The following is a 27,645-nucleotide window of genomic DNA, read 5'->3' as shown; positions in this document are numbered from 1 at the left end:
TAATCCCGCGCTAATTCCCGATTAACCAAACACTGAATTAGCCGCTACGAATGGATGCATGTATGATATTTAGGGCTAAAGCACAGGCACTGGGGCCAAGAAGGCCATTCAGTGCTGTAATGAAGGTTAAATAAGTTGATTTATGGTAAATGAATGAATGAATTAGTGAAAGAAATGATTCATAAAACTAGATGTGACTAATAAATAACATAAAAATGTGAAGTTTAATGAATGGCGTAATATATATTAGAAATAGATTAATGTCTCTAAAAATCTGTATGATATATCAATAATTATCTAAATGTTATTAAAAACTTTTATACACTTTAAAAAGGAGATGAGAGCAGAAATATCTGCTTCATCTCCCAAGATATTTGAGCCGCAACGAATGGCCCTAGAGAGTAACCCTTCTCTGACACGAACTGTACATCTCTCAAGTAGAAAGAAGTAAATACTGACACTGATTTCCAAGATGCCTATTCCAAAATCCTGCTTACTGAGAAATTCCTCAGGAAGGCCGATGATGTCACTACACTCCTGATACCATGCGCTCTAGGGCGCGGAACACTGTTTCCTGAAACCTGTGTCTCTGGAAAGAGATTACTTCCCTTAAGAAAAAACTAAATGCATTTTTCTATAGCGGTCTTGAAGGATTCCTAGGCGAAACGAATAATGGCCACGGTCGCGGCAACAATTTGGCAGTGTGCGACAGGTAGTATTTAAGTGCTCGCACTGGATAAAGACGCATTTTGACGACGTCACCTCCGACGAAATCCTCGAGAGACGAAACATGAAACTCTCTCGGAAGGGGGTTAGTTTCTGACTCTGACTTTGCCACAAATTCCAAAAGATACAAGAGATACAAATCCTTCCCCGCAAACGAAATTGATCTCGAGACAGCCTGAATTTCCCCCCACTCTTTTAGCCGTAGCCAGCGATATTAAAAACAAGACTTTCTTAGTAAGTTCTCGTAAGGACAAACTCTCCAGAGGTTCAAAGGCTTGCGAGATTAATCATTTTAGAACATCCGCTAAATCCCACGGAGGGGCCCTAAGCGGAAGATCGGTCGTTCGATCTTAAAAGATCTGAGAAGATCATGAAGTACTCTACTATTAGAAATCTCTGGTAAATGAAACCTAAAGGTGCTCGCTAACATGGACCTGTAGCCTGAAATAGTAGAGTAAGAGAGAGACTTGGATTTCCTGAGGAAAAGAAGAAAATCCGCCACCTTTGCTATCGTGGGGCGGGAAATACTATGCCCTTGTCCCCTGCACCATGTACGGTACATCGCCCACCTTACCTGGTATAACTTCCTTGTAGACTTCCTCAGGCACATAGAAAGTTGTCGAGCCACTCCTCCCGAAAGACTGGACTTCAGGCTGCTCGCTGCATAGTCTCCATGCAGCTAGCTTGAGCACGGGAAGGTTCTTGTGGTAATGATGAAAATGAGGCTGTTTGAGAAGATCCTTCCTTCGTGGCAGGAGATCGGAGGTTCGGACAGCACTTCCAAGAGATCTGGGAACCACGGTCTCTGAAGCCAAAACGGAGCAATTAGGGTCATCTCCGTATTCTTGCACCCTTCTAGCTTTGCCATACCTGATGAATGAGGCCAAACGGAGGGAAGGCATATACTTGTAGATTGTCCCACGGGTGAAGCATGGCGTCTGTCCCGCTACACATAGGGTCTCTACTGGAGAGAAATATACTGGGAGATGATAGTTCAACCTTGTGGCAAACAGATCCACCGTGGCTGGCCACCTCTTTAACAGTGATTGGACTGCCTCTTGCACTAATGTCCATTCGCTTCCTCGGACTTCTTTTGAAAGGCTCAGCGCATCTGCTAGGACGCTGAGCTTTCCCGCAATGAACTGCTGAGCTTCCGCCAGGGTTGCACCCCAACCCTGATTCGAGGCATCTGAATACAGATGTACGTCCGGAATCAGGAGGGCAAGACTTACGCCAGTGGTCAGATGAGCCTCTTCTGACCACCACTGAAGATCTTCAAGGCAGGAATCGTTCCAGATTATCACTGCATTCTCTTCCCGCAAGTCCCAGCGATTCCTGAGACATACCTGCAGAGAACGCATCTCGAGATGAGGGCCTGGAACTAGAAGGGACAGAGATGACATCTTTCCCGGAAGACTTCTCCATTCTTTTGCTAGTTGCGCTTTGTCCGAGAAGAAGAGCTTGACTTGTCTCATAATCAACCGCACTCGTTCTTGAGTCGGGAAAGCCTTCAAAAGAATCTCCACTCCGAGATAGGTAATAGTCTGAGAAGGGGACAGGGAACTCTTCGTTGTGTTGGTATGAATCCCCAATGTCTCGCAGAGCTTTAGAAAGAAGTTCCTTGCTCCTAGAGCCTCCTCCCTGGAAGAGGCTTGGATTAGCCAAACGTCCAGGTGCCTTTTCATGCGGAAGCCCTGACGATGCCTGATAGCAGAAACAGGAGCCATCACCCTCGTGAACACCTGAGGTGCTGTGGTTAGTCCGAAACAGAGGACTTTGAACTGGAAGGTTCCCAGTGGACCCAAGAAACGAACGAATCTCCGAGATTCTGGATGCATTGGAACTTGGAGAGATGCATCCTTGAGGTCCACTGACACCATTCAGTCGTGTTTTCGGACTGACCTCAGCACCGACTGAGTCGTTTCCATACAAAACTTTGTGGGAATGATGAAACGGTTCAAGCCCAAAAGATCTATGATGGGCCTCCAAGAACTGTCTGCCTTGGAGGTTACGAAGATTCGACTGTAAAAGTCTGAAGTGGGGGGAGCTAGTTCTAACACTCCCTTGTCCCACAAGGAACGAATCTCTGTCGCCAAAGCTTTCCCCCTGATGGATGATGGGGAATAGCTTGAAAGAACTACCGGGGAATTGGATAGTGGAGGGGCCGAGTGGAAAGGGATCTTAAGACCTCCACCACCCAACTATCCGCACCCCACTTCTCCCAGGTTGTTACGAAGGGGGGACAAACAACCTCCTACTGGCGTCGACAAGGGCAGTGTTTCCTATCTCCAACAACCCTTCTTGCTAGAAGAGGAGTTGGAGGAAGCAGACGAAAGTTTGGATGAAAACCTGACTTTCTTGTGGCTGGGGAAGCTTACCTGGCGATGGTGGACGCGCACCTTTAGGGGATCTAGTGCTCTAAGCAGCCACCCGGATAATGGCTTGCTGAGACTCGACTACTGACGTGGAGGAAACAAAATTCACCATGGATGATACATCCTCCTCCTTGAAGAGAGTTTCACAGAGCGCCAGTGGAGCCCTGGACAAAACTCTTCCCTCCTCTTCTTGCCGACAAAGGTAGTACAACTAGCCGAGACATTCACTTGATGAGCTAAGCCCATCGACACTGACGTGATGAGGTTATCGAACAAAACGAGATCAGGAGTATACCCGTCCCGTTTTAAGAAACCCATGAGGCCCGAGAGCATCCACATTGTATGCGACAGAGCTTCGGATTGATTCCTAAATCAATCAGTCTGTTACCTACCGGAACCTTGGGAAGAAGCGCCTCCACCGATTCGTTCAGAGGTACTCTGAAACCTGAAGAAGGGTTACCCGCTACGCCATACAATGGCTTACGACTGGGAATAAGAGCCGAGTCCTGCCTACCCGCTCCCACCATCGCAGCTAACCGAGAGTCCGCCTCCCTCAGGGCTTGTTCTACACGTCCAAACCAAGGCAACTTGCATGATGGATGCGAAACCAGCGGTTTGGTCGAGAAAAGTTCTTCAAACATAGCTCGGCTAGGTTTAAAGGGTTCTTCATTAACTTTCGACTGAGGAAACAGAAGGTGAATGAGGTTTGTCACTCTAGGATACTTGCTGTCTACCGTCATCGGACAGCCAGATAACGGAAGAGGAGGACCTTCGTCTTCGACAGAAAATTCTCTTTCTGCATCATTCGAATACACCTGAGCGGAAGGAGAAGCAGAGGCAAGACCGACGCCCAGAATACCACCCTGACGAGACGGAGAACCTAACCTTCCCTGACCTACACCTAAGGACTGAACATCAGGAGAAATGAAAATCAGATTTGAGCCATCCTCACGTAACCGTCCTTGCTGAGCAACCATTGGACCCAACAAAGTCCGGAAACCTGGAAGTCCTGTTACCAAACCCGACACTGAATTAATATCAGTACCTAATTCCAGCGGAATATCTCCTACCTTAGGAAGGACAGAGAAGGGAAAACAGAGGAAGATACACTGGGAACTACTCTCGGACCAGTGATCGCAGGAGTGAGACAGGTAACCAAGGCACCTGCCACAGCAACGCTGAAACAAGTGGAAGACGAAGGGATACCAAAAGAAGTAACTTGCGAAAGCAGGGAAGACATCAACACCTCACCCGCACACGGGAAAAACCTGTGGAATGCGACAGCCGCGTTAGAAGCAAAAGTACTCTCATAAGGGAAAACCAAAGGAGAAGGCATGAGATTTCCTGAGGTGGGGCTGCCGAATGATCTGAGACTGAAGCAGAAACCCCCGAAACCGGGGGAAGAGATACTGACAAACCCGGGGATATAGAAGGGTTAGAAGCCATCCTTTTAAGGGAAAGAAAATAAATTGAATCTTTACCACCTTGAAAGTCAAGATACATATCATTACAGAATTCAGGGAAATTTTTAAGAACATGGTCTTGAATATTACTGAAACCCAAAAGAAAACACTGCCTAACCAAAGACCTATAATCCTGTGAAAGGCCTAAGAGATCACCATTATAGTCAGCTAAATTGAATTGAGCAATGCTCGAGGAACCCTCAAAGGGCAAAGGTTCTGAAATACTTCCAGACAGAAAGGGAACCTTTGAAGAAGAGGGGCATTCAGAGTATCTACCGCTGACGGAACAGAGTCAAAACTAAGGACAGATTTCACCTTCGGCGCAGTATTGGCCGGGAACAAACAGATCTCTGGATCCAATGGGGATCCTACCTAGCAGGACTAAATACAGGACCTGAAGGCAACTTCCCTTGGAACCGTGCTTCGCCTAGCTGATCCCTAACACTCTTAGATGTCTGCATCATTCCTATTTCTGATTTCATTTTCAGACTTACGTTTTCAGGGGAATAAGGGAATTCTGCTGCGGACACTGCCTGCCCCTCGTCAGGGGGGACGGTAGTTCCTACCCTTTCAGTTTTTTAGGAATGTCAATCGTATTTGAGTGTACTCATCCTCCATTTGCAGGTGGTACAGGAGCGATGAGTTGCTGCATCTTTGCTCGTATGGTCTGGAGGAGTCTTAGTTGGAGGAAGATCCTTTGCAGTTGAGTCCATTTTACGGTCCAAGTCCATTATCATCAAACAAGTACAGAAAAGCCAAGGCATAATCCAAAACAAGCAAAGGGCATCAACAATCTTATCCAACGTAGTAGGTGTCGGGCTGTGACCAAAGGTTCACACGCTGCAAGAAACTTCTTGACAGGCGAGCGAACAAAAACCTGTTGACAGGAGTAGTCACGATCGGCCTGCAGCGTTAAATATGCTGGCAGTTAAAATTTTACCTCAACGCTGGCAGTTAAAATTTTACCTAAGTGTTGGTAATTTTTGTGGGGTGTTGTTCGGGCTGGTCAGGTGGCCAGGGCTAATTCAGGTGTTCAGGTGGTGTATTGCAATACTCTTTTTTAAAGTAACTACACCCATTCAGAGGGGAAGAATGAATCTTGATGTCAGGCAACTCTGTAGTTTATACTGCAAAGCATTCAGTTTACTCAGCAAATGCCAGTTAATGTACAAGGACAATCCACTAGTATCTTACTTAGCCAAAAATCTACTTAAACAGGATGGCAATTGAAGTAAAAAGCAGCTCTCTAATTGGGACAATGCCCTCAAGCAAGATATATGACAAATGAATCTGTAATGTCGGCCCAGACGCTGGTGGCAGAATGGTCAATATGAATGCTAGTCTACCTTCTTTAGTAGGGTAAACCGGAACACTCATCTGGAAGTCTTGTGCAATGACAAGATTAGAAGACAAATTCAACTAAGGGCAACACAAGATATAAAATGTAAGATACCCTTGAGGCCAAAAGAGAGGTGATGATAGTTGACTGAAAGATTTTCCTTTTACATAAAGATAACACTATTCCTTGACAACCTCTCAAGTTTGGAGAATACACAGTGAATATATCCCCCACTGTCTCTTCACTGGCATAAATTCTTTTACAACACCCTTAATTGTGACGATTACATTTATCATAATGCATGGATAAATTCATAACAAAATAAAATTTTACAAGTACAATACAGAAGCCTAGATGAATACTCCAATGTGGTATAAACAAGAACCAGAGCAAAAGAGCAAACAAATAATATGCCATATTTCTGACAATACACTAATATTCAATTAAAAAGTGGAAAGAAATACAAGCAGAACCATCGCTAGTAATGTCTTTCTACCACATGATACTGTGGTTATCCATTTCAAAATGAAACATAATGCTGTAAAGGGCAAAGGCTTGTTCTCTGACAAACATGAATTACTGTTAAAAATAACTTCTAGAGGTAAAAATCATGTGTTCAGTACTTAACTTTCGAGCAAATGGTGATGATGCTTGGTCTTCTGTCCTCTCTTCCTTCATTAAATATGAGTACTTTTCCAAGTTTTCTGGAGAGGCATAAACAGCTAACCCTGGCAAGATGAGATGATTCCTTGCTTTGGAAGAAGTTGTTTCTATAATATCTCCCTTTGATCCAAGCCCTAAAAAAAATGCAGTTTGACTTGACAAGAGGGTTGACATTATGCAGGCATAACATGCTTATTAGTATTATTGTAGTACCATATCTCCAAAACAAAAATATAACTTTACAAACATTGTACTATACATCCACCGACCATATGTTAATATAATTTCTTATGAAGGTAATTTGTTCAGTTCAAACCATTTCCTTAGCCTACCCATGCAACCATACAAATCCCAATGCACTTTGAATTCAGTAAAAAAAGAAATATCCTTTGAGCTCCCCAGGGATAAGCTTATACACACCCAGCTAAGTCAGGTCTTCTGTGGCAATTCACCTCACTTCTTTCATAGTGTGGGCTATTGTGACAAGTGAAGTCAGGATGTGGAGACTATTAACAGTACAATAAAGGATCTGAAGAATAATCATTATTATTAAAAAAAATACTTTTTATAACATACCCATTACTTTTACATAAACTGTAGCAACTTAAGTAGGTGAGACCTGAGCTGCTAATCTTGTGTAGCGCTTGTATGATTAGAATATGACTCCCCCATTCCTAAATCACAAAGTGAGTGTGGAAGAACCTATCTCACTGATTCAAACTAAATTTTTTGGTAATAACCCTTTAAATAAAGACTGGCAAAAGTTGTCTCATAACTCAGGGTACATCTACATAAACCATAAAAACTGAAGCCAATAACAGTCATGAAAACTTCTGAGCAGACGAAAGTTTACAAAACCTTTCCTACATCATAAGCACCTCCCCAATCCTACCCCACCCATTTCCAATAATACTAACCCACTCAAAATGAACAAAATTACATTTTTATGATAAAATAGTTTTATATACACTTACCAAGTAATTACATGGCTATAGATTCCACTTGCACAGTAGCTCAAATTTTAAAAATGCGGTAGCGCTTCTATTGTTTCTGTGTGAGTGACAGCCCCGCCCACAATCTGGGGACGAACAGGAACAACAAAGCAGAAGAGCTCAATTCATTTATGCCCTTATGTCCATGAGAGGGGAGGAGGAGGAGCTCTGATCTGTAATTACTTGCTAAGTATATATAAAACTTTATTTCATCATAAAAATGTCATTTTTACATAAGTAACTTACCAAGTAATTACATAGCTGAATCCCACATTGACAGGAGGGATAAATGTACAAATTCTACTCCAAAACGTTCAGTAATGGTAATGAAAATTGAAATAGACATAAAACTAGCAAGCATTGATATAAAGCTTGTTGTTTCCTTGCCTGGTAGGAGAGCTACTGCAGGTGATTACTGCCTCTGGTTAGTGTTCACACAGACCCATAGTGGCATGGCTTAAGAGCTATGAAGCGCTTCTACTTCAAGTGGGGGACTTTGCAGCTAAGGAAAAGTCTGATGGCTTGCAAAGTTTAAAAAACAGGTGCCCTAGCCCTGGGCGCAGTAACAAAAAACCAATCACCAGACAACTGAAATAAAAACCACCACCCAGCCACTAAAAACTGGTGGGCACTCAAGGTACACAGTACCCCTAGGGTCCCCAGTGACTCGAAACCCTACATCAAGGCAAAGAAGACAAGGATATAAGGAATGCTTCCTATGATTCTTCCTCCAAAACCATGCCAGCCACTGATAACGGTCCCAGGGTACTACAATTCTCATACACCATTTCTATCTCTCGTAAAAAGTGAGAAGCAAAAATATACTTACACCTGCAGTACAACACCTGTACAACTGAAGAGAGTGACATGTTACGTCTGAAAGCATACAAGGTGGCAACTGCTCTGATGTCATGTGCTTTCACCTTAAAGGAAGGCAGAATATCCTCTTGGATCAGAGTATGTGCCTTGGTAATGAGTCTTGAAGGAAGAACACCAGGGCATTCTTAGACAGGGTGCAGGAAGGATTCTTGACCGAGCACCAGAGATTATTAGATGGTCCTCAGATTTTGTCAATCCCATCCAAGTAATATCTCAAGACCCTAACAGGAAAAAGGACCCTTTCTTCCTCTTCTGGTCCAAAGATATCCTCCATCAAGTTCTTAATTAAGAAAGAGTGAGGCCAGGCCTTAAAAGGATTTGCATTCTTTGCCAGGAAGGCAAGGGTAAAAGTGCAGACTGTCTCTCCCTGTGCAAATCCTATTCGCTTGTCGATGCCCTGAAGTTTGCTGATACACCTGGCCATGGTGAAAACAACAAGGAAAAGAGTCTTCCTAGTAAGGTTCTTTAGAGAGCGGGAACGGAGAGGCTAGAAGAAGGAGCTGGTTAGCCATTTAAGTGCCAGATCAAGATTCCAAGAGATAGCATCAATACTCTGTTGCTTGGACGTCTCAAAAGAGTTGATGAGATCAGAAAGGTCCTGGTTGGAGGACAGATCTAGTCCTCTATGTTTAAACACAGAACTGAGCGTGGCCCTATATCCTCTGATGGTGGAAGGAGTGAGCCCATTGGAGCTTCTCAGATAGAGAAGGAAGTCCACTATCTCTTTCACAGATGTCTTAGAAGACGAGATGTTATGTCTGGTACGCCATCTGCGAAAGACTGCCCACTTAGACTGGTAGACCTTGAAGGAGGACTGATGTCTACACTTAGTGATAGCCTCTGCAGCCGCTCTTGAAAAGCCCTTTACTCAAGCAAGTCTTCGGACAGTCTGAAGCCTGTCAGAGCAAGAATGGATAAAAACTGGTGAAACTTCCTGAAGTGGGGCTGTCTGAGTAAATGTGGACTTTGTGGAAGTAGTCTGGGGAAGTCCACTAGAAGACTCAAAAGATCTGGGAACCACTCTTTTTAGGGCCAGAATGGAGCTATCAGAGTTATTGTCATATTGTGATGAGATTAAAACTTGTTAGCAATTCCCTGACCATGTTGAATGGCGGGAAGGCATAGAGGTCTAAGTCCAACTGTTTCTGTATATGGCCTCTGTCGTCCATGCCAGAGGGTTTCGGGTCAGAGAGCAGAGGAGCGGAAGGCAGTGGTTCATCGATGTGGCAAACAGAACCAGTGTTGGTCTGCCCAACAGTTTCCAAAGGTCGCTGCAGACCTGGAGGTCCAATGTCTACTCTGTAGGGAGGACCTGTTTTCAACGACTGAGTTTGTCTGCTAATACGTTCATCTTCCCTGGGATGAAGGGAGTGATTATTTCCACTCGATTCTGGTCTGCGCAGAGCAGGAGGTTCTTTGTCACCTCACAGAGTGAGAAGGAGTGAGTTCTGCCCTGTTTCTCAATGTAGGCCAGCGCTGTGGTGTTTGTCTAAATTGACCACCACTGCCTTGCTACGGACCGTCCAAGAAACCTAGAAGACCTAAATGAATGGCTTTGGTCTCTTTGACATTTATGTGGAGGTTTGTCTGACTTCGAGGCCATGTCGTTGAGACCTCCATGTCCCCCAGATGGGCTCCCCAATCTAGGTCTGACACATTGGAGAAGAAGTCTAAGTCAGGGCTTACAGGAAGAAGCGACTTTCCTTCCGAAAGTCATTTTGTGATATCCACATCGCAGGTCTGACTTGCTCTCCATCGTGATGGGGAATGCAAAAGTCGGGTTGCATTCTCCTGTTCCAGCTGGGCCTTATGAAGAACTGCAGGACTCTCATATAGAGTCTGCCTAACCTTACAAACTGTTTGATGGAGGCCAGTGGCTCATCCATCAATTAGCTGAGCAAGACGGGAGAGAGAGCAAATTGCGGACTGTCTGCAGGCAGGATTGTATCCTTTAGGGTGATGAAAAAATCTCCTGAGTCAGAGACATTTGTACTTCTGGAAATTAATAAGAATCCCTAATTCTTGGGTTAAGAGAAAGGTCTTCTGTAGGTCCTTCATGTACTGCTCCCTCAAAGATGAACGGAGAAGCCAGTCGTTGAGGTAGAGACAAATATTGATGCCTAGAAGATGGAGCCATTTCACAAGTGAGGCGATAACCCTCGTGAACACTTGAGGAGCTGTGGAAAGGGTGAAGCAAAGAGCCCGAAACTGGAAAATCCTGTCCTCGAAAACAAATCTGAGAAACTTCCTGGAGTCCAGATGTACTGGGACATGGAAGTATGCATCCTGCATTTTGAGGGTAATCATCCAATCGCCCTGGTGAGTGGATGATAGCATGGACTGATTTGTCTCCATTCTGAACTTTGTCTTCTGGACAAAGTAGTTCAGAGCGCTGACGTCTAGAACAGGCCTCCATCCCCTGATGACTTGGGAACTACAATGGGGCGGTTGTTAAATCCCTCCACAGGGCCATCCTCTACCTCCTCTATGGCTTCCTTCTAGAGAAGGGTAGGAACTTCTTCTGAAAGGGACATATACTTTGCGGAGTCTTTTAAGTATGCGGTCAACATCATTGGAAAGGTATTGAAGGAGGATTCTCCTTGAAGGAGATGGTGTATCCCTCCCTCAAGACTTGTATGATCCATGGCTCTGCTCCTCTGGTGCTCCACCTTTCCCAAAGGTCTGGAATAGGACTTTTTGATTGATCTGGCCGAAAACTGCACATTAGCACGGGATTTGGGGGGAAACTTCTGTCCACCCCCAAAAAAGGGCTGTGGTTGAAGCAATGAGATTGTCTTAGCACCAAACAATGAAGGTTCCTTAGGGTGCTTTGAAGACTGTGCCAGAAGGTCCTGTGTGAACTTCTTTTGAAGGTCTGTGGCTATTTTCTTGACTGTGGCCTTGGGAAATAGGTAAATATGGTCCAAGGGAGAAAAGAGTAGCGCAGATTTCTGGACTGAAGTAACTCCTTTTGTCGTAAAAGAGCACCCTAACTCCCTGTTTTTGAGGACTTCCGTTAAAAACAACGCTGCAAGTTCAAGAGAGCTGTCAGTGATGGCCTTGTCCCTGCAGGACAGTTCACCTAGCCAGTCTGCAGCAAAGTCCTCTTCTAGAGCAAGACAGTCCTCAATCTTTTTGGTGACGGCTCCAACTGTCTAGTCAAGAAAACTGAACACCTCAAATAACTCTGTCTGGGTAAAGGGGCCATTTAACAAGAAGGTCAAGGCTTCTGCTAAGTGAGCCTGCCAGTGTTATCTTATGCCTCTCAAATTCCTTAACCCTTAATTGACAGGCATCATCATATGAATGTCTATAACAAGTTTTGGTTGATGGATGGGTTAACTCATAAGAATATTAATATTAGGTGTCATACAATTTGGCTGAATTTAGCGAGAAAGATGTTCATAGCATTTCACTGTTCCATAAATGACTTGGGGCAACTGTAGTAGCTCAGCACAGGACAGAGGGAGATCAGCATGCATTGAGACCTCATGGAGGAATGTATTGCCCCTCTATCCCATGACATCTTTTTATTTATTTGCTCATAAATATACCCAGGGATTGTAGCTGGTTTTAGTTCTTGTCTTTTATGATAGCATGTCAGCTATAATTGTAATTTTGCAAAGAAAAGTGTAAAGAAGTACTATTAGAAAATATATGTATACCTCCCAAAAAGTTACTGCATCTCCTCATCTCCGTAAATCTCGTAAATATACTCAGAATTTATTACTGATTTTAGTTCTTGTCAGTTATGATATTGTGTGAGCTGTAATTATAATTTTACAAAAATAAAATAAATTATTAGAAAAGATATGTGTAACATGGTAAAATTAGCATATTTTCACTAGTGTCTTATAAAAGAGGGCCCCACACGGGGTTTTAAATCTTCACTTTTAACTTCCCGTGGAAGATAAGGAAAAAGATTTAATATTTGTTTTCTTACATCATGTGCATTTGCATATCTTCCTCTTTCCATTGATGTGTGTTAATCACCACAAACAAATATTAATTCGAATGGATGATCACTGAATGAATTACATATGATGTAAGATAATACTCTGTAACCTACTTTGTAATAGAAATGTTTCTCACAATGAGATATTGAAGCTAACCCTAGCACAGGAAGTCTCACTTACCATTTTCAGTTAATACTTTGCATGTTACACATCGACCTTTGAAACTGGTCATACTATTTTACAGTACTTTATTCCCACCACCCTTGCTAAATAATCTTCCTTAATCTGAAGCCTGCAGGAATACTAACAAAGATTGCAGAGGAAGAGTAAAAAAACCAAAAGGAATATTTACCAAATCAGTTGCGAGATTACTGTAAGGCAAATCAAGTCAATACATAAATAAATAAATAAGTAAACCAAAAAATAACTAAATGATTGAATAAATAAAAAAAAAAAAATAAATAAATGACAACACAAATGTCTGCATGGATATATCATGAAGAAGGAAAATTCAAAGAAAAAATTGTTGTAGATAAGTATTCATCATCCCAACCTACCTACAGCAGTAACAAAAATACTGACAACATAATGATCATGTATAAAGGTCTTTACGCCTTTATCAATTTTTTATTTGCTGACTTAATGCCTCCTACACATCAGTTTCATAATATGGTTTCTATTTTACTTTCTATTGGATGTAAGAAACCTATGGTTGCAATGAAATCTATATCTGTTTATTTTCATAACAACAAACTATGAAACTAGTACAGTACAGTATACCAACAACCAAACTGAAAATAGCTTGGAACTAAATATACTTACTTACTGGTAACAACAATCAAACAAAAGTACATGTAGATACAAATGAATACACATAATTACCTTCCACTGATGAAGTTAAAATAACTTTTAATGGATCATCTTTCCTGGTAACTGTGTTCTCAACAACTTCATATAAGTAATGACGGCCCTTCATTAATCTGGTTCTTTTATGCATTTTTGATAATGGAAGAGGATTTGTTCGTTTGACAATGTAAGCTGTCTGGAAAAATAAAAAAATCAATTATTATCAAGGAAAACTCCAGATACTATTCTAATTATTTCATAAACAATCTTTCACCCATTTCTGCATGTGCAACTCAAATAATACCAACATATTCAAGCACACATAAATTAAGGGAATTGGTATCATACAGCCTCTATCATTTACAGCACGCTTACCCTCAGTTGCTGACTGTAAGGATCAGGTGGGTGTATACTCTGAGTATCCCATGATGTGACTGCCCTCAATGTGGATGTTAATAACGGTTGTCTCAGAAAGTTTGGCTGAATTTGGGCCACACCATGAATGACAGATCTAATCATCTGAAAGAATATGAAATAAAATTTTGATAAATATTTATTAAAGCTAGCAATACAATTTAAATGAATCCTAACATGTATTGTTATTATACAATTAAGTTTGTTCATACTTACCTGGCAGATATATATATAGCTGTATTTTCTGACGTCCGACAGAAATTTCAAAACTCGCGGCACACGCAGTGGGCGGCCAGGTGGTAGTACCCATTCCCGCCGCTGGGAGGCGGATATCAGGAACCATTCCCATTTTCTCTTCATATTTTTATTAATGTCTCTGTCTCCTGAGGGGAGGAGGGCGGGCACTTTAATTATATATATCTGCCAGGTAAGTATGAACAAACTTAATTGTATAATAACAATAACATTTTGTTCATGCCACTTACCTGACAGATATATATATAGCTGAATCCCACCTTCGGATGGTGGGAAGAGACAGAATAGGATTTTTTAGGAAACTTAAATTAGTAGATGATATACATCTTGGTTCCTTACCTGTTTGCAAAGTAGACTATGTATTACTGTCACGTAAGGCTGCTTTTGCTTAATCACACAGAGTTGCCAGCCAGGTGGAGACCTGTATGCTGGTGCGCACTGGATGATCTGTCAACGGGTGCGAGACCTCAGCGTGACAAGACATCGAGGCCATACAAATGAGGGCAACGAAGCAACTGACCACCACCTGACCAACTATTCACAAAAACCCCTTAAACTAACTAAAGGATGGGAGATCTTCACATAAGACTCACACCACAACCTAAAAAACACAACAACCTACCTAAACCTAACTAAGGATAGGGAAAGAGCTACTTCCGGACCCCCAATTACTGTGTCCGCAGAAACGTATGGCCCCAGTGCATTACAATCGTCATAAATCGTTCTCACATCCCTTAGTAATGGTGAGGCGAAGACGGAGTTACTCCTCCAAAAGGTGCAATCAAGGATGTCCTTGATTGACATGTTCTTTTGGAAGGCAAGAGAGGTAGCGACGGCTCGTACTTCGTGCGCTTTTACTCGGAAGAGGCTCAAATCAGTCTTCTGGAAAGATGAATGAGCCTCCGAATGGTGTCCTTAGAAAGAAAGCAACAGCATTCTTTGATAAAGGTAACTCTGGTCTCTTCACAGAGCACCAGAGGTTACCTGAGGGACCTCTTACCTCTTTCGTTCTATGCACGTAGAACTTGAGAGCCCTGACCGGGCAGGACTCTCTATGGTCTTGGCCCACCAGACTTGACATACCCTTGATCTCGAAAGTCTTCGGCCAAGGGTTCGAAGGATTTTCATTCTTCGCCAAGAAAGTTGGGTTCAACGAGCAGACAAGCATTGTACCTTTTGAATCCCATTAACTTGCTAAACGCTTGAATTTCACTAACTCTCTTAGCCGTCGCAAGAGAAGTTAGGAAAAGAGCCTTCCTTGTCAGGTTTCGAAGAGACGCTGCTTGAAGCGGTTCGAAAGTGCTCGACATAAGGAATTTAAAGGACTACATCCAGGTTCCATGATGGAGGTCTCATTTGAGGAGAACCTTCGAGGTCTCGAAAGACTTTAAAAGGTCTATGAATATCCTTGTTGTCAGACAGGTCGAGGCCTCTGTGCCTAAAAAAACCGCTGACAACATGCTTTTATATCTTGATGGTAGGGACCGCTAATTTCTGCACATTCCTGAGAAAGAGCAGAAAATCAGCTATCTGGTTCACAGAGGTTTTGAGGAAGAGAAACTCCCTCCTTTTTTACACCATGCCCTGAAGGAAGCCCACTTCGAATGGTAAACAGCTCTTGTGAAGCACGTCTCGCATGTGCGATTGCTCTCGCAGCTGCTTTCGAAAAACCTCTCGCTCTGGCCAACTTTTCGATAGTCTGAACGCAGTCAGACCCAGAGCGGAGAGGTTTTGGTGAAAACTTTCGAAGTGAGGCTGTTTGAGTAGATCTTTCCTCCAGGGCAATGTCCTTGGAAAGAATCTACAAGGAAGACATGACCTCTGTGAACCATTCTCTCGCTGGCCACATCGGAGGAGCGATCAGGGTTAACCTCGTCCCTTCCGAGGCCGCAAACTTCCTCATGACTTCCCCCAGAAATCTTGAATGGTGGAATGCGTATAAGTCTAGGCCCGTCCAATTCCAAAAGCAAAGCGTCTACCGCGATTGCTTCTGGATCCAGGACCGGGGAGCAGTAAAGAGGAAGTCTCTTGGTCCTTGACGTTGCGAATAAGTCGACCAGTGGACGTCCCCACAACGTCCACAGGTCTCGACAAACGTCTTCGTTCAAGTCCTATTCCGTCGGTAGGACTTGGTCCCGACGACTGAGAAGGTCTGCCCTGACGTTTTGCACTCCCTGCAATGAATCTCGTCAGGATAGTCACCTTTTTTTCTCTTTTGCCCACAGCAGAATCTCTCTCGCTAGGGACAACGTTCTGGAGTGTGTTCCTCCCTGCGTTTTTTAAATAAGCGAGTGCTGTGGTATTGTCCGAGTTTATCTGAATCAAATCTTGTTCTCCAAACTTCTTTTCGAAGAAACTGCAGGGACAGAAATACTGCTGCCAGTTCTTTGACATTTATATGCCAGGTACCTGTTCCCCTTTACCCCTCCCCCAGGAGCCTGACACTTCCTATCCCCCCTAGTGTGCTCCCCATCCTGTGATGGAAGCGTCTGAAAACAAAACACTAGGTCGGGGCTCAGAAAGACTTAGGGACACGCCTCTTGAAGCTTCTGAGGGTCCAACCACCATCTTAGGTGGTTCTTGATTGGAAGCGATATTCTCAATATGGCATTGAGATCGTCCTGGCCTTCCACTCGTCCGCAAGGAAAAATTGGAGAGGCCTGATGTGCAGTCTTCCCAGGAAACAAACCTTTCTAGCGAGGAATGGTCCCCAGCAGACTCATCCATTCCCTCGCCGAGCAAGTCTCTTTCCTTAGAAAGGCTGAGATCTTTTCTAAGCCTAGCCGCTGACGTTTCTGGGACGGAAACGCTCGAAAAGCCACTGAATCCATCTGAATCCCCAGATACACGATGGACTGTGTTGGGGTCAGATGCGACTTTTCGAGGTTGACCAGAAGTTCCCAGGGACTTCGCTAAGGCTAAAGTGAACTGCAAGTCCTTCAGACACTTCTCTACTCGACGACGCTCTGATCAGCCAGTCGTCGAGGTACAGGGAAAATCTCTTATTCCCGAAGAGTGTAGCCACCTCGCTACGTTCTTCATTACTACTGTGAACACCATCGGAGCCGTGGTCAGTCCGAAGCACATAGCTCTGAACTGCCATACTTTGTTGTCTAAGACAAACCTTAGATACTTTCTTGAAAGAGGGTGGATCGGGATGTGAAAGTACGCGTCCTGCAAGTCTAAGGATACCATACCCAGTCGCCCGTCTCAACGCTCCCAGAACAGAATGAGGCGTCTCCATCGTGAATTTGTTCTTTTCCACGAAAAGATTGAGCCTGCTTACATCTAGGAACTGGACCGGCAACCTGACGACTGCTTCGGTACTAGGAAGATTCTGTTGTAAAAACCTGGAGACCCCAGTCCGCGACTTGTTCCACCGCTCTTTTGTCATCGATATGGCTGAAGGAGATCGAACAATACTCTCTTCTTTTCTCCCTGGTAGGATGGAGAAAGGTCTCTGGGAGTAGTAGAAAGAGGAGGAAGATCTAAAAAGGGGATCTTGTACCCTGCTCACGATCTTGAGGGACCAAGAGTCCGTGTCTCTCTCTCCACGCTCCCGCAAAAAACTTCAGTCTGGCTCCGACTGGTGTCTGAAGGACATGCTTCTCACTTGGAAGGCTTTGGCTTAAAGGAAGCTCTTCCTCGAGAAAACCCTCTCCCTCGAGGAGCTGCTCTCGAGGGGAGTCCCCACGAAAGGGCTTTACTTTCTTCGGCGGTCGAAGCCGCAGCTAAGAAGGTTGAAGGTACGGCTGACCGTCTTGTAGACTGGGGCCAAAAGGTCCTGAGTTGCCTTCTCTTGTAAGCTGTTCATCAGGTCCTTTACCAAAGTCTGGGGAGAGATAGGTTTTCGAAAAGAGGCGAAAACAGCAAATCCGCTTTCTGAGCTGGAGTCACCGAACGAGCTGTGAAGTTGCACAGCAAAGCTCTCTTTTTAATAAAGCCGTTTCCAAAATGAGATACGAGCTCCTCCGAACCATCCCTGACGGCTTTGTCCATACATGCTAACACGCTAGACAGCTCCCCAGACTGAGAGATTCTGGACTTCTCGCTTGCAGATCCAGAACTCCCAAACACCAGTCAAGGAAGTTGAACACTTCCAGCGTCCTGAGCAGACCCTTCAAATGATGGTCAGTCTCCGACGCGGTCCAGTTTGGTTACCTTAGCAGAGGGTAAAAGCGACCTCCTCTGCAAATCCACTAGGCTGGAGAAATCTCCTTGAGCCGAAGAAGGGATACGAACTCCCACTTCATCTTTGGTTCTATACCAAATGCCCCCTTTTCCACTAAGTCTAGTTGGAGGCAAGGCGAAGGTGTCTTGCCTTGGCTCTCCTTCGTACCATCCAATCCTGGAGCTTTTTTAAAAGCACGTTTCGTTGAGAGAGAATTTTCATCTCTACAAACTCCGGGGTTTTTTCCAGTTTCAGATGAAGAAAACTGAGAAGGAGGAGACTTGGGAGCTGCGGGCTGAAATTTGTCTTCAAAAGAAGAACGCAAGAGTCGTACGAGGACTTTATAGTCCGAGATAGACGGGGCTGCAGCAGGTTCCTCTTCAACCGATTCAGCCGAACTACTTAGCTCTCCTTCTTCTCTAAACGGAAGAGGAGACCGTCTGTCAGGAGAGGGCGTCCTAATGTCAGGTCTTGGCTTGATCAAAGGACCCCTATCCTTGCTAGAGGCAGCCTTATTTCGGCTGTCTTCTTTATGAGCTTACTGCTCGATGAAGGTAGAGCGTCCTGAGGAGACGAGCGTCCTCAGCGCCTTCCGCAGCAGTCTCACCTGCCCGAGAAGCGTCCTTACATTTCTTCTTCGCTGGCATACGTGCCTGTGCGCGTAAACTAGCGTCTGGGGGTACGACCTCTTGGTCAGAATCCCCAAAAACGTCTTGAAAGGAGGCCTGAAAGTCCTGGCGAGCTTCCTGCCACCGCGTCCTGTGGCGTCCCTGGACTTCCTGCCAAGAGCGTCCATGCTGAGCGTCTGGTTGAGGCCCTTCCTGGTGAGCGTCCTGCCGAGCGTCCTGTCTATCGTCCTAGCGAACGTCCTGCCTAGCGTCCTGCCAAGCGTCCTGACGAACGTCCTGCTAGCGTCCTGCCAAGCGTCCTGCGACGTCCTGCCTAGCGGTCCTGCCAAGCGTCCTGACGAGCGTCTTGACAAAGCGTCCTGACGAGCGTCCTGCCGAACGTCCTCGTACAGAGCGTCCTCCTCAAAAGCGTCCTGACGTAACGTCCTTCTAGAGGACGAACGAGATCGGCGAATCGCCGAAGGAGAAGCGATCGGCGAACGAGACGAAGTAGGTGAATGGAGAAGGAGACTGCTAGTCCTCTTGACAGGCAGTCTAAGGTCCTTCCTCCGCTTAGGCTCGACTGCTGCTGGGCGAGTCCTCTGAGCCATAATCGAGGATAGCTGGTCCTGAAGGGACAAAAGAATGTTCTTCGTTGGGGAAGAATGAACAGAGGAAGCAGGACTGATCCTGTGAGACGAGGGGCGAGGGGACGCCTCCTTCCTTCTCACAGGTACAGCTACCTGCTTCTCAGGTATACGCGCCTGTGCACGCAACCTAGCGTCCTCATCGAGGAGATCCTACCTCTCTTCTGAGGTGGAAAAACGTCATACGCGTCCTCCGACGAAAGCGGCGAAAGAGGACGTGAAGCGTCCTCCGCACGAAACGTCCTTTTCAAGGACGAGAGTCTCTCCGAGCGCTCCACCCTTGCGCGGGGAGAAGCTTCGGAGGACGAAAAGCACTCTTTCAGGACGCGCGCTCGTGCACGGTCCTTGGCAGCCTGGGTCTTTGCTACAGGGCCTGCGAGGGACGCCAGATCGGTGGGAAGAACCCCCGTAACCCTCTTGCGGCTTTCGACATACCTACTCCCTGGGTCTTGGGAGTCTGATAGAGTCGAGCTAGCGGCAATTAATGGGGCCGATCTGACGCCCCCCCCCCTCCACAACACTGAGGGCACGATCACACACTTCGCACCGAGCCAGTTTTCTGAAGGCTTTCACTTTGGTCTCCCAGAGTGCGAAGAGACTCTCCAAAATCAGAGAGAGAGCATTCGCTTCTCCCGACACAGAATCAGAGCCCGAAGGCAACACAGGTTTAGGGGTTGTAAACACTACAGGTGTTTAATGCAGGAGAGATGTTAGCCTTACTTTGGAAGAACTACTCCTGGAGGAAGACCTCCTGATCCTATCGCGCTCCAATTTAAGGCGATAGGACTCAATATACTACTCCATTCATCATCGGTCAATTTCTCACATTCATTGCACCGATTATCAATCAACAATTAAGCCCCCTACAACTCATACATACTGTGTGGGGGTCTACCGATGCTTTCGGTAGCCTCACCTTACAATCAGCCCTCACACACACTCTGAAACTCACAACACTTGATCCAGACATATCTTATATAGAAAAGTCAATCCAAAATCAAAAAACGGTCCACTATCGCGCATGCCAGTTCAACAATCCAATTCAATACCAAAAAAATCAATCAGATACTTAAAAACGAGTCAATTTCCAAAAAATCCTGAGCAGAGGTCTGTAAAACAGATGTTTACCGACCGGCGACAGAAAAAAATATGAATAGAAAATGGGAATGGTTCCTGATATCCGCCTCCCAGCGGCGGGAATGGGTACTACCACCTGGCCGCCCACTGCGTGTGCCGCGAGTTTTGAAATTTCTGTCGGACGTCAGAAAATACAGCTATAATATATATCTGTCAGGTAAGTGGCATGAACAAAATACACATTTCATAGGATTTTTGTGCCTTGTACAGTGGGGCTCAAATCTCATGTACATGTCGACAAGTTTGCGAATTCACAGCTAGCCCTATTTTCCTTATGGTTATATAAATATGATCCCTTTTATGCATTTGTATGATTCGTATCTGTGTGATTTGAACTGATTTTTTTTTACGTTGCTTAGTTCAAAGTGCGGTGTGATAAGGTTGGCGGTGCCATCAGTGAAAGCGCGCTTAACATGCTCCTCGGACTGGTCAACATAACTAGTACGTCTGCAGCATTATGACAGTAGACCTAATAAGCTCAACAGTCATGACAACATTTTCAAAGTAGGAATATGAATTACAACCAGTTTTCTTTGAATGTTGAAGTTTATGCTGTGTTTAAGCTGCCTGTATGTTGCAAAATGTTTCATAGGCCTAAAGAAATAATCTATGCCTTCTGAGATGTAGCCTAATCTGTTACTAATGAATTTATTTGTAGAGATTACCTGTTCTTTGATGAAAACGATAGAATAAGAATTACAACCAGTTTTCTTTGAATGTTGAAGTTTTAGACTGCACTTAAGCTGGCTGTATGTTGCAAAATGATTTATTTAGGCCTAACAAAAGGATATTTACTAAGTCTTCCTGAAATGTAATCTGTTACTAATGTTTTTATTTGCAAAGATTACCTGTTCTTTGAGGAATAAAGATGCTGCTGATTTTTATTATATGGAGAAGATGGCTTTTAATCGAAATATCATAAGTATTAACTATCAAGAAGTATGGAACACTTGTTTTTCAACTGGTTTAAAATATTACAGGCAGTCCCCGGGTTACGACGGTGTTGGCTTACGACGTTCCGAGGTTACGACGCTTGTCAATAGACGTTATTTCCAGGGTTACGACGCAAAATAATCAATATTTGAAGGTTTTTTATGAAAAATGCCATAAGAATGCAGTTTACATAGTTTTCAAAGCACTCAAAGCATTAAAAGTAAGGTTTTCTTAGGATTTTTGACGATGTTCCGGCTTACGACGATTTTCGGCTTACGACGCGTCTCAAGAACAGAACCCCCGTCGTAACCCGGGGACCGCCTGTACACAAATGTTGTTTAAATGAGCACTGGGAAGTCTGGGAAGGACATGGCCTCAACTGTAAAACTGACTGGCACTCACAGCCTTACCACACCATATTTGTATTAAAAAAACTGCCTTGAACACATTTTACGAAGACTTCACATGCTTATTTGACTTCGTATGGCGGTTTTTGTTGACAAAACTTCAATCTTTTGAATGGTATGCTTAAATATTGAATTGTATTGTTGTTTTACCAAATGAGTGCTGGGAAGGCTGGGAAAGATGGTGGCTCCACTGTGCTTATGAACGGCACCTCACGCGGGTGCCGCCATATTGGATTTCAAAACTGCCTTGAAAACATATTTTACAAAGACCTCACATGCTTATTTTAGTTCATATGGCACTTTCATATATCACATTATGTTGACGAAACTTCAATCTTTTGAATGATATGCTTAAAGATGCAATTGTAGTCTTGTTTCACCAATTAAATATAGAGTGAATAAGGCTGATCCATGCGATGACGATGGATCCACTGCGGTGTTTCCCCCTAATTATTTAAGGGGGGCGGCCGCATTAATGCCGTTTTTTAACGACAGGACTTTGACATTCATACCACTTAATAAGGTGACTTGGGACATCTCCAAACCGCATATAATTTTCGCCTCTGACCTTCGGTTTTGTGACGCCAGGGCAATTTATCACGAAAATACCATTTTTTAAATTCTATCTCCTCCTTTGATATTTAATATTAAGACCTGGGATTACTACCATATATAGACCCTGAGTTTAGACCTCCATCAAATGGAGAGTTTTTTTTTTCTAAAAGTCATTTTTTTTGCTAGATATGAATTTTTCTATATAGTAAAAAAATAAACCCTATAAATCATGAGAAAAAAATTTATATAAAAAAAGGCGAAACAAACATTGGAAAAAAGGGCTCTATTTGATTGTTCTATAATGTCTTTCTGAGTTATATATCAAATTCCAATGTTATAGCTTTAAAACTAAGTGAGGTCAATAAGTATAGTTTTGAGATACGGGCGTTCAAAGTTTTCCTTCGTATTTTCTATAAAGACAATGTTAATAAATAATGATTATTATGAAATGACAATTTGTCGAAAATTGCATTTTTCCTAACTATACAAACCTGAGGTCCTTTAACAATAGGAAGTAGCTAGCGGCAGCTGGGAACGGTCGTAAGCTTCGAACAAGGGGAGAACGGTAGTTAACTGCTTGTCCGATCGTCAAACAAATCACTTTTGCTTTTGGCCCATGCAAATACGCAGAGTGAGGGGTGGCATGAGGAGGGGACTATATGTAAAGGACCTCAGGTTTGTATAGTTAGGAAAAATGCAATTTTCGACAAATTGTCATTTGTTTCCGATACGTAATACAAACCCTCGGTCCTTTAACAATAGGAAGACTCACTTCTTGGTGGGAGGAATCTGAGTCTTTTGATGACAGACTGGTGTTCGTCCATGACCCTGGAATGGCTCCCTGGTCGTAAGAGCGAGGAGGGGATCCAGCCTCTGTCCGATTGATCGGGGTGTGCACCGCAGGATCAATGGTCAGACCTCTGGGCCGAGTACTAAGAGAGAGCAAGCGTATCTCTTTGTACCAGCATTGTAAGAACTTTTTTCCTTTACATGAGCAAATGTAAAGTAATGGGTTTGTCTCATGTAGGCATCCACTTTCTCCCCCTTGTTGGAGAAAGTGGTGGATATACACTCCTATCTCTATTTAAAGAGATAGGATGGAGCTCTGTTGAATAGCTTACCTGCATCTGACTCCCTTCCAGCAAGGTAACGACCGATCCCTCTGCCCACAGGTAGAAGGGTAGAGAAAGATGGTGAAGGAGAAACGCCAGTCACTCTCTCATTCGCACATTCATTCTCCCAGTCATACCAGGAATCGATGCTGTTCTGCCTGCTCGGGTGCTAGGTAAGCTTACACAACGTGTTGAGCAGCACCACAGGTCCCCAAGGAAAAGTATCCCAAGGACTTGTGGGCAATATCCCGAAGGTAGAAGGACGTGAAGGTGGTCTGGTTGCCAGACACCTGCCTTCAGGACCTGCGCCACGGAGAAGTTCTTACGGAACGCTAAGGAGGGTCCGATACCTCTGACTTCGTGGGCTCTCGGTCGGAGCGTACGGATGTCGTCGCTACCATCAGCCTCGTACGCTCTCCTGATCACCTCACGCAGCCAGAAAGAAAGCGTGTTCTTGGAGACTTCTTTCTTGGTAACCCCAGTGCTAACGAAGAGGCGTTCGACACTCAGGCCTGAGATGTCGAGTTCTCTCAGATAGCGCCGTAGCGCCCTCACAGGACAAAGCAGCATCTCATCCGCATCGTTATCGGTGAAGCGTCAGAAGGGAGGGGATCGTGAAAGACTCGAACCTGTCGTCAGGGATCGATGGATTCTGAGTCTTAGCTACGAACGTTCGGGACGAAATCGAGCGTCACAGATCCCAGCCTCTGGTATTGTTTAACATCATAAGAAAGGCCATGTAGTTCCCCTACTCTCTTCGCCGATGCCAGGGCCAGCAAGAAGAGGGTCTTGAGGGTCAGATCCCTGTCTGACGACTCTCGGAGTGGCTCGAAAGGTCTTCGAGTCAAACTCCTAAGTACGAGAGTCACATCCCACGCAGGGGGCCTGAGTTCCCTGGGTGGGCAAGACCTTTCGAAGCTCCTCATTAGCAAGGAGATCTCGAACGAATTCGAGTATGTCCAGTCCCCTCAGTTTTAGGACGAGAGCCAGGGCGGCTCTATATCCCTTAACTGTGGGTACTGAGAGGAGCTTCTCTCGGCGAAGAAGCACGAGGAAATCCGCGTACCTGCTGAAGAGTGGCTCTGAGAGGAGACAGACCCTGTCTACGACACCAACCACAGAAGACGGCCCACTTCCCCTGGTACACAGCTGCAGAGGACTGTCGGACGTGTCCAGCCATCTCTGTGCTGCGCTACGAGAAAAGCCTCTCGTTCGCAAGAGATGGTGGATAAACAGCCAGACCGTGAAGTTGAAGGGACTGGACTGCTTGGTGGTACCGTTCTACGTGTGGCTGGGCCAGAAGGTTGTGCCAAGTGGGTAGCTCTCTCGGTGCGTCCGCAAGAAGAGCCAGCAGGTCCGGATACCAAACGGCTTGCGGCCGTTGGGAGCCACCAGGATCATTCTGAGATTGGGAGTGACCAGCGCTCGACTGATCACTTTCCGAATCGACAGAAGGGAGAAAGGCGTAAGCGAAGAGGTTGTCCCAGGGTGTTGGAGAGCGTCCTCTGCAGCTGCCCATGGTCCGGCACAGCTGAGAAGAAAAACCTGAAGTTTTCTGTTGTGCCGGGTGGCGAACAGGTCTACGACCGGTCCCGCCCCCACAGGTTGGAAGAGCCTCCTTTTTCCGCCACGTCTTGGTGTAGAGACCATTCGGTCCCTATCACCTGATCCCGACGGCTGAGCTTGTCGCTACTACATTCCTCTTGCCTGGAATGTAGCGTGCTGACAGCTCTATCGAGTGAGCCGTGGCCCACTCGTGCACCTGCAACCGTCAACTGATGGAGCGGAAGAGACACTAGACCCCCCCTGCTTGTTGACATATGCCACTACTGTGGTGTTGTCGCACATCAACACCACTGAGTGTCCCACCAAGCGGTCCCTGAAACTCTTGGAGAGCGTAGAACGCCGCCTTGAGTTCCAGGACATTGATGTGAAGGTGCTTTTTCGTGATGGTCCCACACACCTGCAGTCAGCAACTCCTCCAGGTGTGCGCCCCATCCCTCGGTCGATGCGTCTGAGAACAGAAGCATCTCCGGGGGGGGAGTGCGTATGGGCACTCCTCTTAAGAGGTTCTTGTCGTCGAGCACCAGGCTAGGTCCTGCCTCACCTTGTCCGTGATAGCACGGGAAAGTAAGGAGGGTCCCTTGACCTGAGACCAACTCTCCCTTAGCCTCCACTGGAGAGACCGCAGGTGAAGACGCCCGTGAGGGACTAACTTCTCGAGTGACGACAGATGGCCGATCACGACTTGCCATTGCGTGCTGCCTGTTCCTGCCGAGACAGGAACCGGCCGGCGCTGCCTCCCTGAATTTGCTGATCCGCAAGTCTGCGGGAAAGACTTGCCCTGCTACCGTGTCTATCAGCATACCCAGGTACTTCATCTTCTGCTTGGGTTCGAGATCGGACTTCTCGTAATTTATCACGATCCCCAGGATCGCGACAAAACTTGAGGAGTCGATCTCTGTCCTGTAGCAACTGCGAGCGGGAGCTCGCCAGGACTAGCCAATCATCGAGATACTCAGAAGACGTATCCCGTTCGAATGGCCCCAAGCCGACACCAGAGTGAACACTCGCGTGAACACCTGTGGGGCGGTTGAGAGACCGAAACAAGTGCCCTGAATTGGTACACCGTCCCGTCGAAGATGAAGCGGAGGTACTTTCTGGAGGACTGATGGATGGGTATTTGAAAATACGCGTCCTTCAAGTCCACTGAAAGCATGAAATCGTTCCCCCTGATCGAGTCGAGCACTGAGCGTGCCGACTCCATCGTGAACCGCGTCGTGCGAACGAAGCGGTTCAGGGAGAGAGGTCTATCACCGGACGCCAGCCCCCCGATGCCTTCTTCCACTAGGAAGAGGCGGCTGTAAAAGCCCGGTGACCTGGTCCTCCACGATTTCTACAGCTCGTTTCGCCAGCATGGTCTTGATCTCCTGTCGAAGAGCGTTGTCCTTTGCTGATCCCCGGACATAGGTCTGTAGATGAGGCCGGATTGGAGATGAGGGGGGGCCGAGACTCGAAGGGTAGTAGATATCCCTCCCGAAGGACGTCTACTATCCAGTTCTCGGCGCCGTAGCGCTGCCAAGTCGCCCAATGGCTCGCCAGGCACCCCCCCACTTCCGGCAGCAGGTGATGGGGGAACGCCGTCCCTAGCGTTTCCCACCTCGTTTCGACTTCTTTCCAGCACCCCCTCGGGGAAAGGAGGGCTGGGAGGAGGGCTGGTTTGCGGCCTCCTCTAGCAGAAGTTGAAACTACAGGAGTCTTCACACGGGGTCGGGGTTGACGGTGCAACCGTCTTCGCCGCCGTGGAAGCGCTAGCCAAGCTCTTTGGTTTGGCCGCAGTCGCTCGAGATTGCCCAGTAACCTTCGAGACTGCCTGGTGAACTAAGCGGTCACTCTCGTCAGTGCGCCGCCTTTCCACCGCAGCGTCCACCATCTCTCCAGGAAAGAGAGCTGGGGAACTCCTAAGAGGTCCATTTCGAAGCCGAGTGCCGCCTCACGCCCGGCCCCCTTGGTCACTCGGGTAAGGACTGCGTCCCTACGTCGAAGAACCAAGTTGGCCCCACAGGTTAGCAGTCCTGATGGGGCGAGGTAAGAGATTGCTCTTCCTCAGACTGGCACAGGCTCCTAAAAGAAGCGTCGTCTTCGAGAGCAGAGCTCCCAGAGCCGGCCGCTACTTTGGATATTGTGAGGGACCACAAATCCAACCAGGAAACTGCCTGGAATGCTGCCATAGCGGTAGATTCCAGGGCAAGTGCCTCCTGCTGCGAGAACCATAGGTTCTCCGACAGGAGCTGCTGCAGGGACACACCTGGAGTCAAGCCTCGCTAACTCCGGGTTAACCTGTTTCGGCAGTAATCGGTCTTCCGAAGGCACGTAGAATCGCCTCTGCCGCTGTAGAGGAGGAGGAAGCAGCTTAGAAGACCGTCCGGACTTTAGCGAGTCCTCCCGTCCTGAGACGAGATTCTCCACCTGATCCAGGACCGAGTCTGCAAGCTCAGATCGCGTAACCCCACCATCATTTTGGGTTCTTCCTCTTGGGACCCCAAAATGATTCGAGCCGGGACGTGGGCTCTGCCGGTGGTAGCGGCAATCCTTCCGCGAGGTCATTATGCAGACGCATCAGCTTAATGACCTCCGCAAAGTTCCTCTGTATCTCGGGAGTTACAG

At 46.0% G+C, this 27,645-nt stretch overlaps 1 protein-coding gene across 2 annotated transcripts in view; it reads right to left on the bottom strand.

Moving 5' to 3' along the window:
* The window catches only part of LOC135205421 (large ribosomal subunit protein bL9m-like), a 66,223-nt gene that overhangs the window by 16,630 nt on the left and 21,948 nt on the right, over window positions 1-27,645 (bottom strand). For both annotated transcript variants that reach the window (XM_064235976.1, XM_064235986.1), the window contains exons 2-4: window positions 13,615-13,758; window positions 13,276-13,435; window positions 6,533-6,700 (exon numbers count right to left, since the gene is read on the bottom strand). In XM_064235976.1, coding sequence (XP_064092046.1) covers window positions 6,533-6,700; window positions 13,276-13,435; window positions 13,615-13,758 — 472 coding nt within the window. The remainder of the gene's footprint in view (window positions 1-6,532; window positions 6,701-13,275; window positions 13,436-13,614; window positions 13,759-27,645) is intronic.

Source organism: Macrobrachium nipponense, chromosome 11 (assembly GCF_015104395.2).
Source record: "Macrobrachium nipponense isolate FS-2020 chromosome 11, ASM1510439v2, whole genome shotgun sequence".
Lineage (NCBI taxonomy): Eukaryota > Metazoa > Arthropoda > Malacostraca > Decapoda > Palaemonidae > Macrobrachium > Macrobrachium nipponense.
The sequence above is the reverse complement of the archived record's forward strand: the minus strand, read 5'-3'. Positions and strand labels throughout refer to the sequence as shown.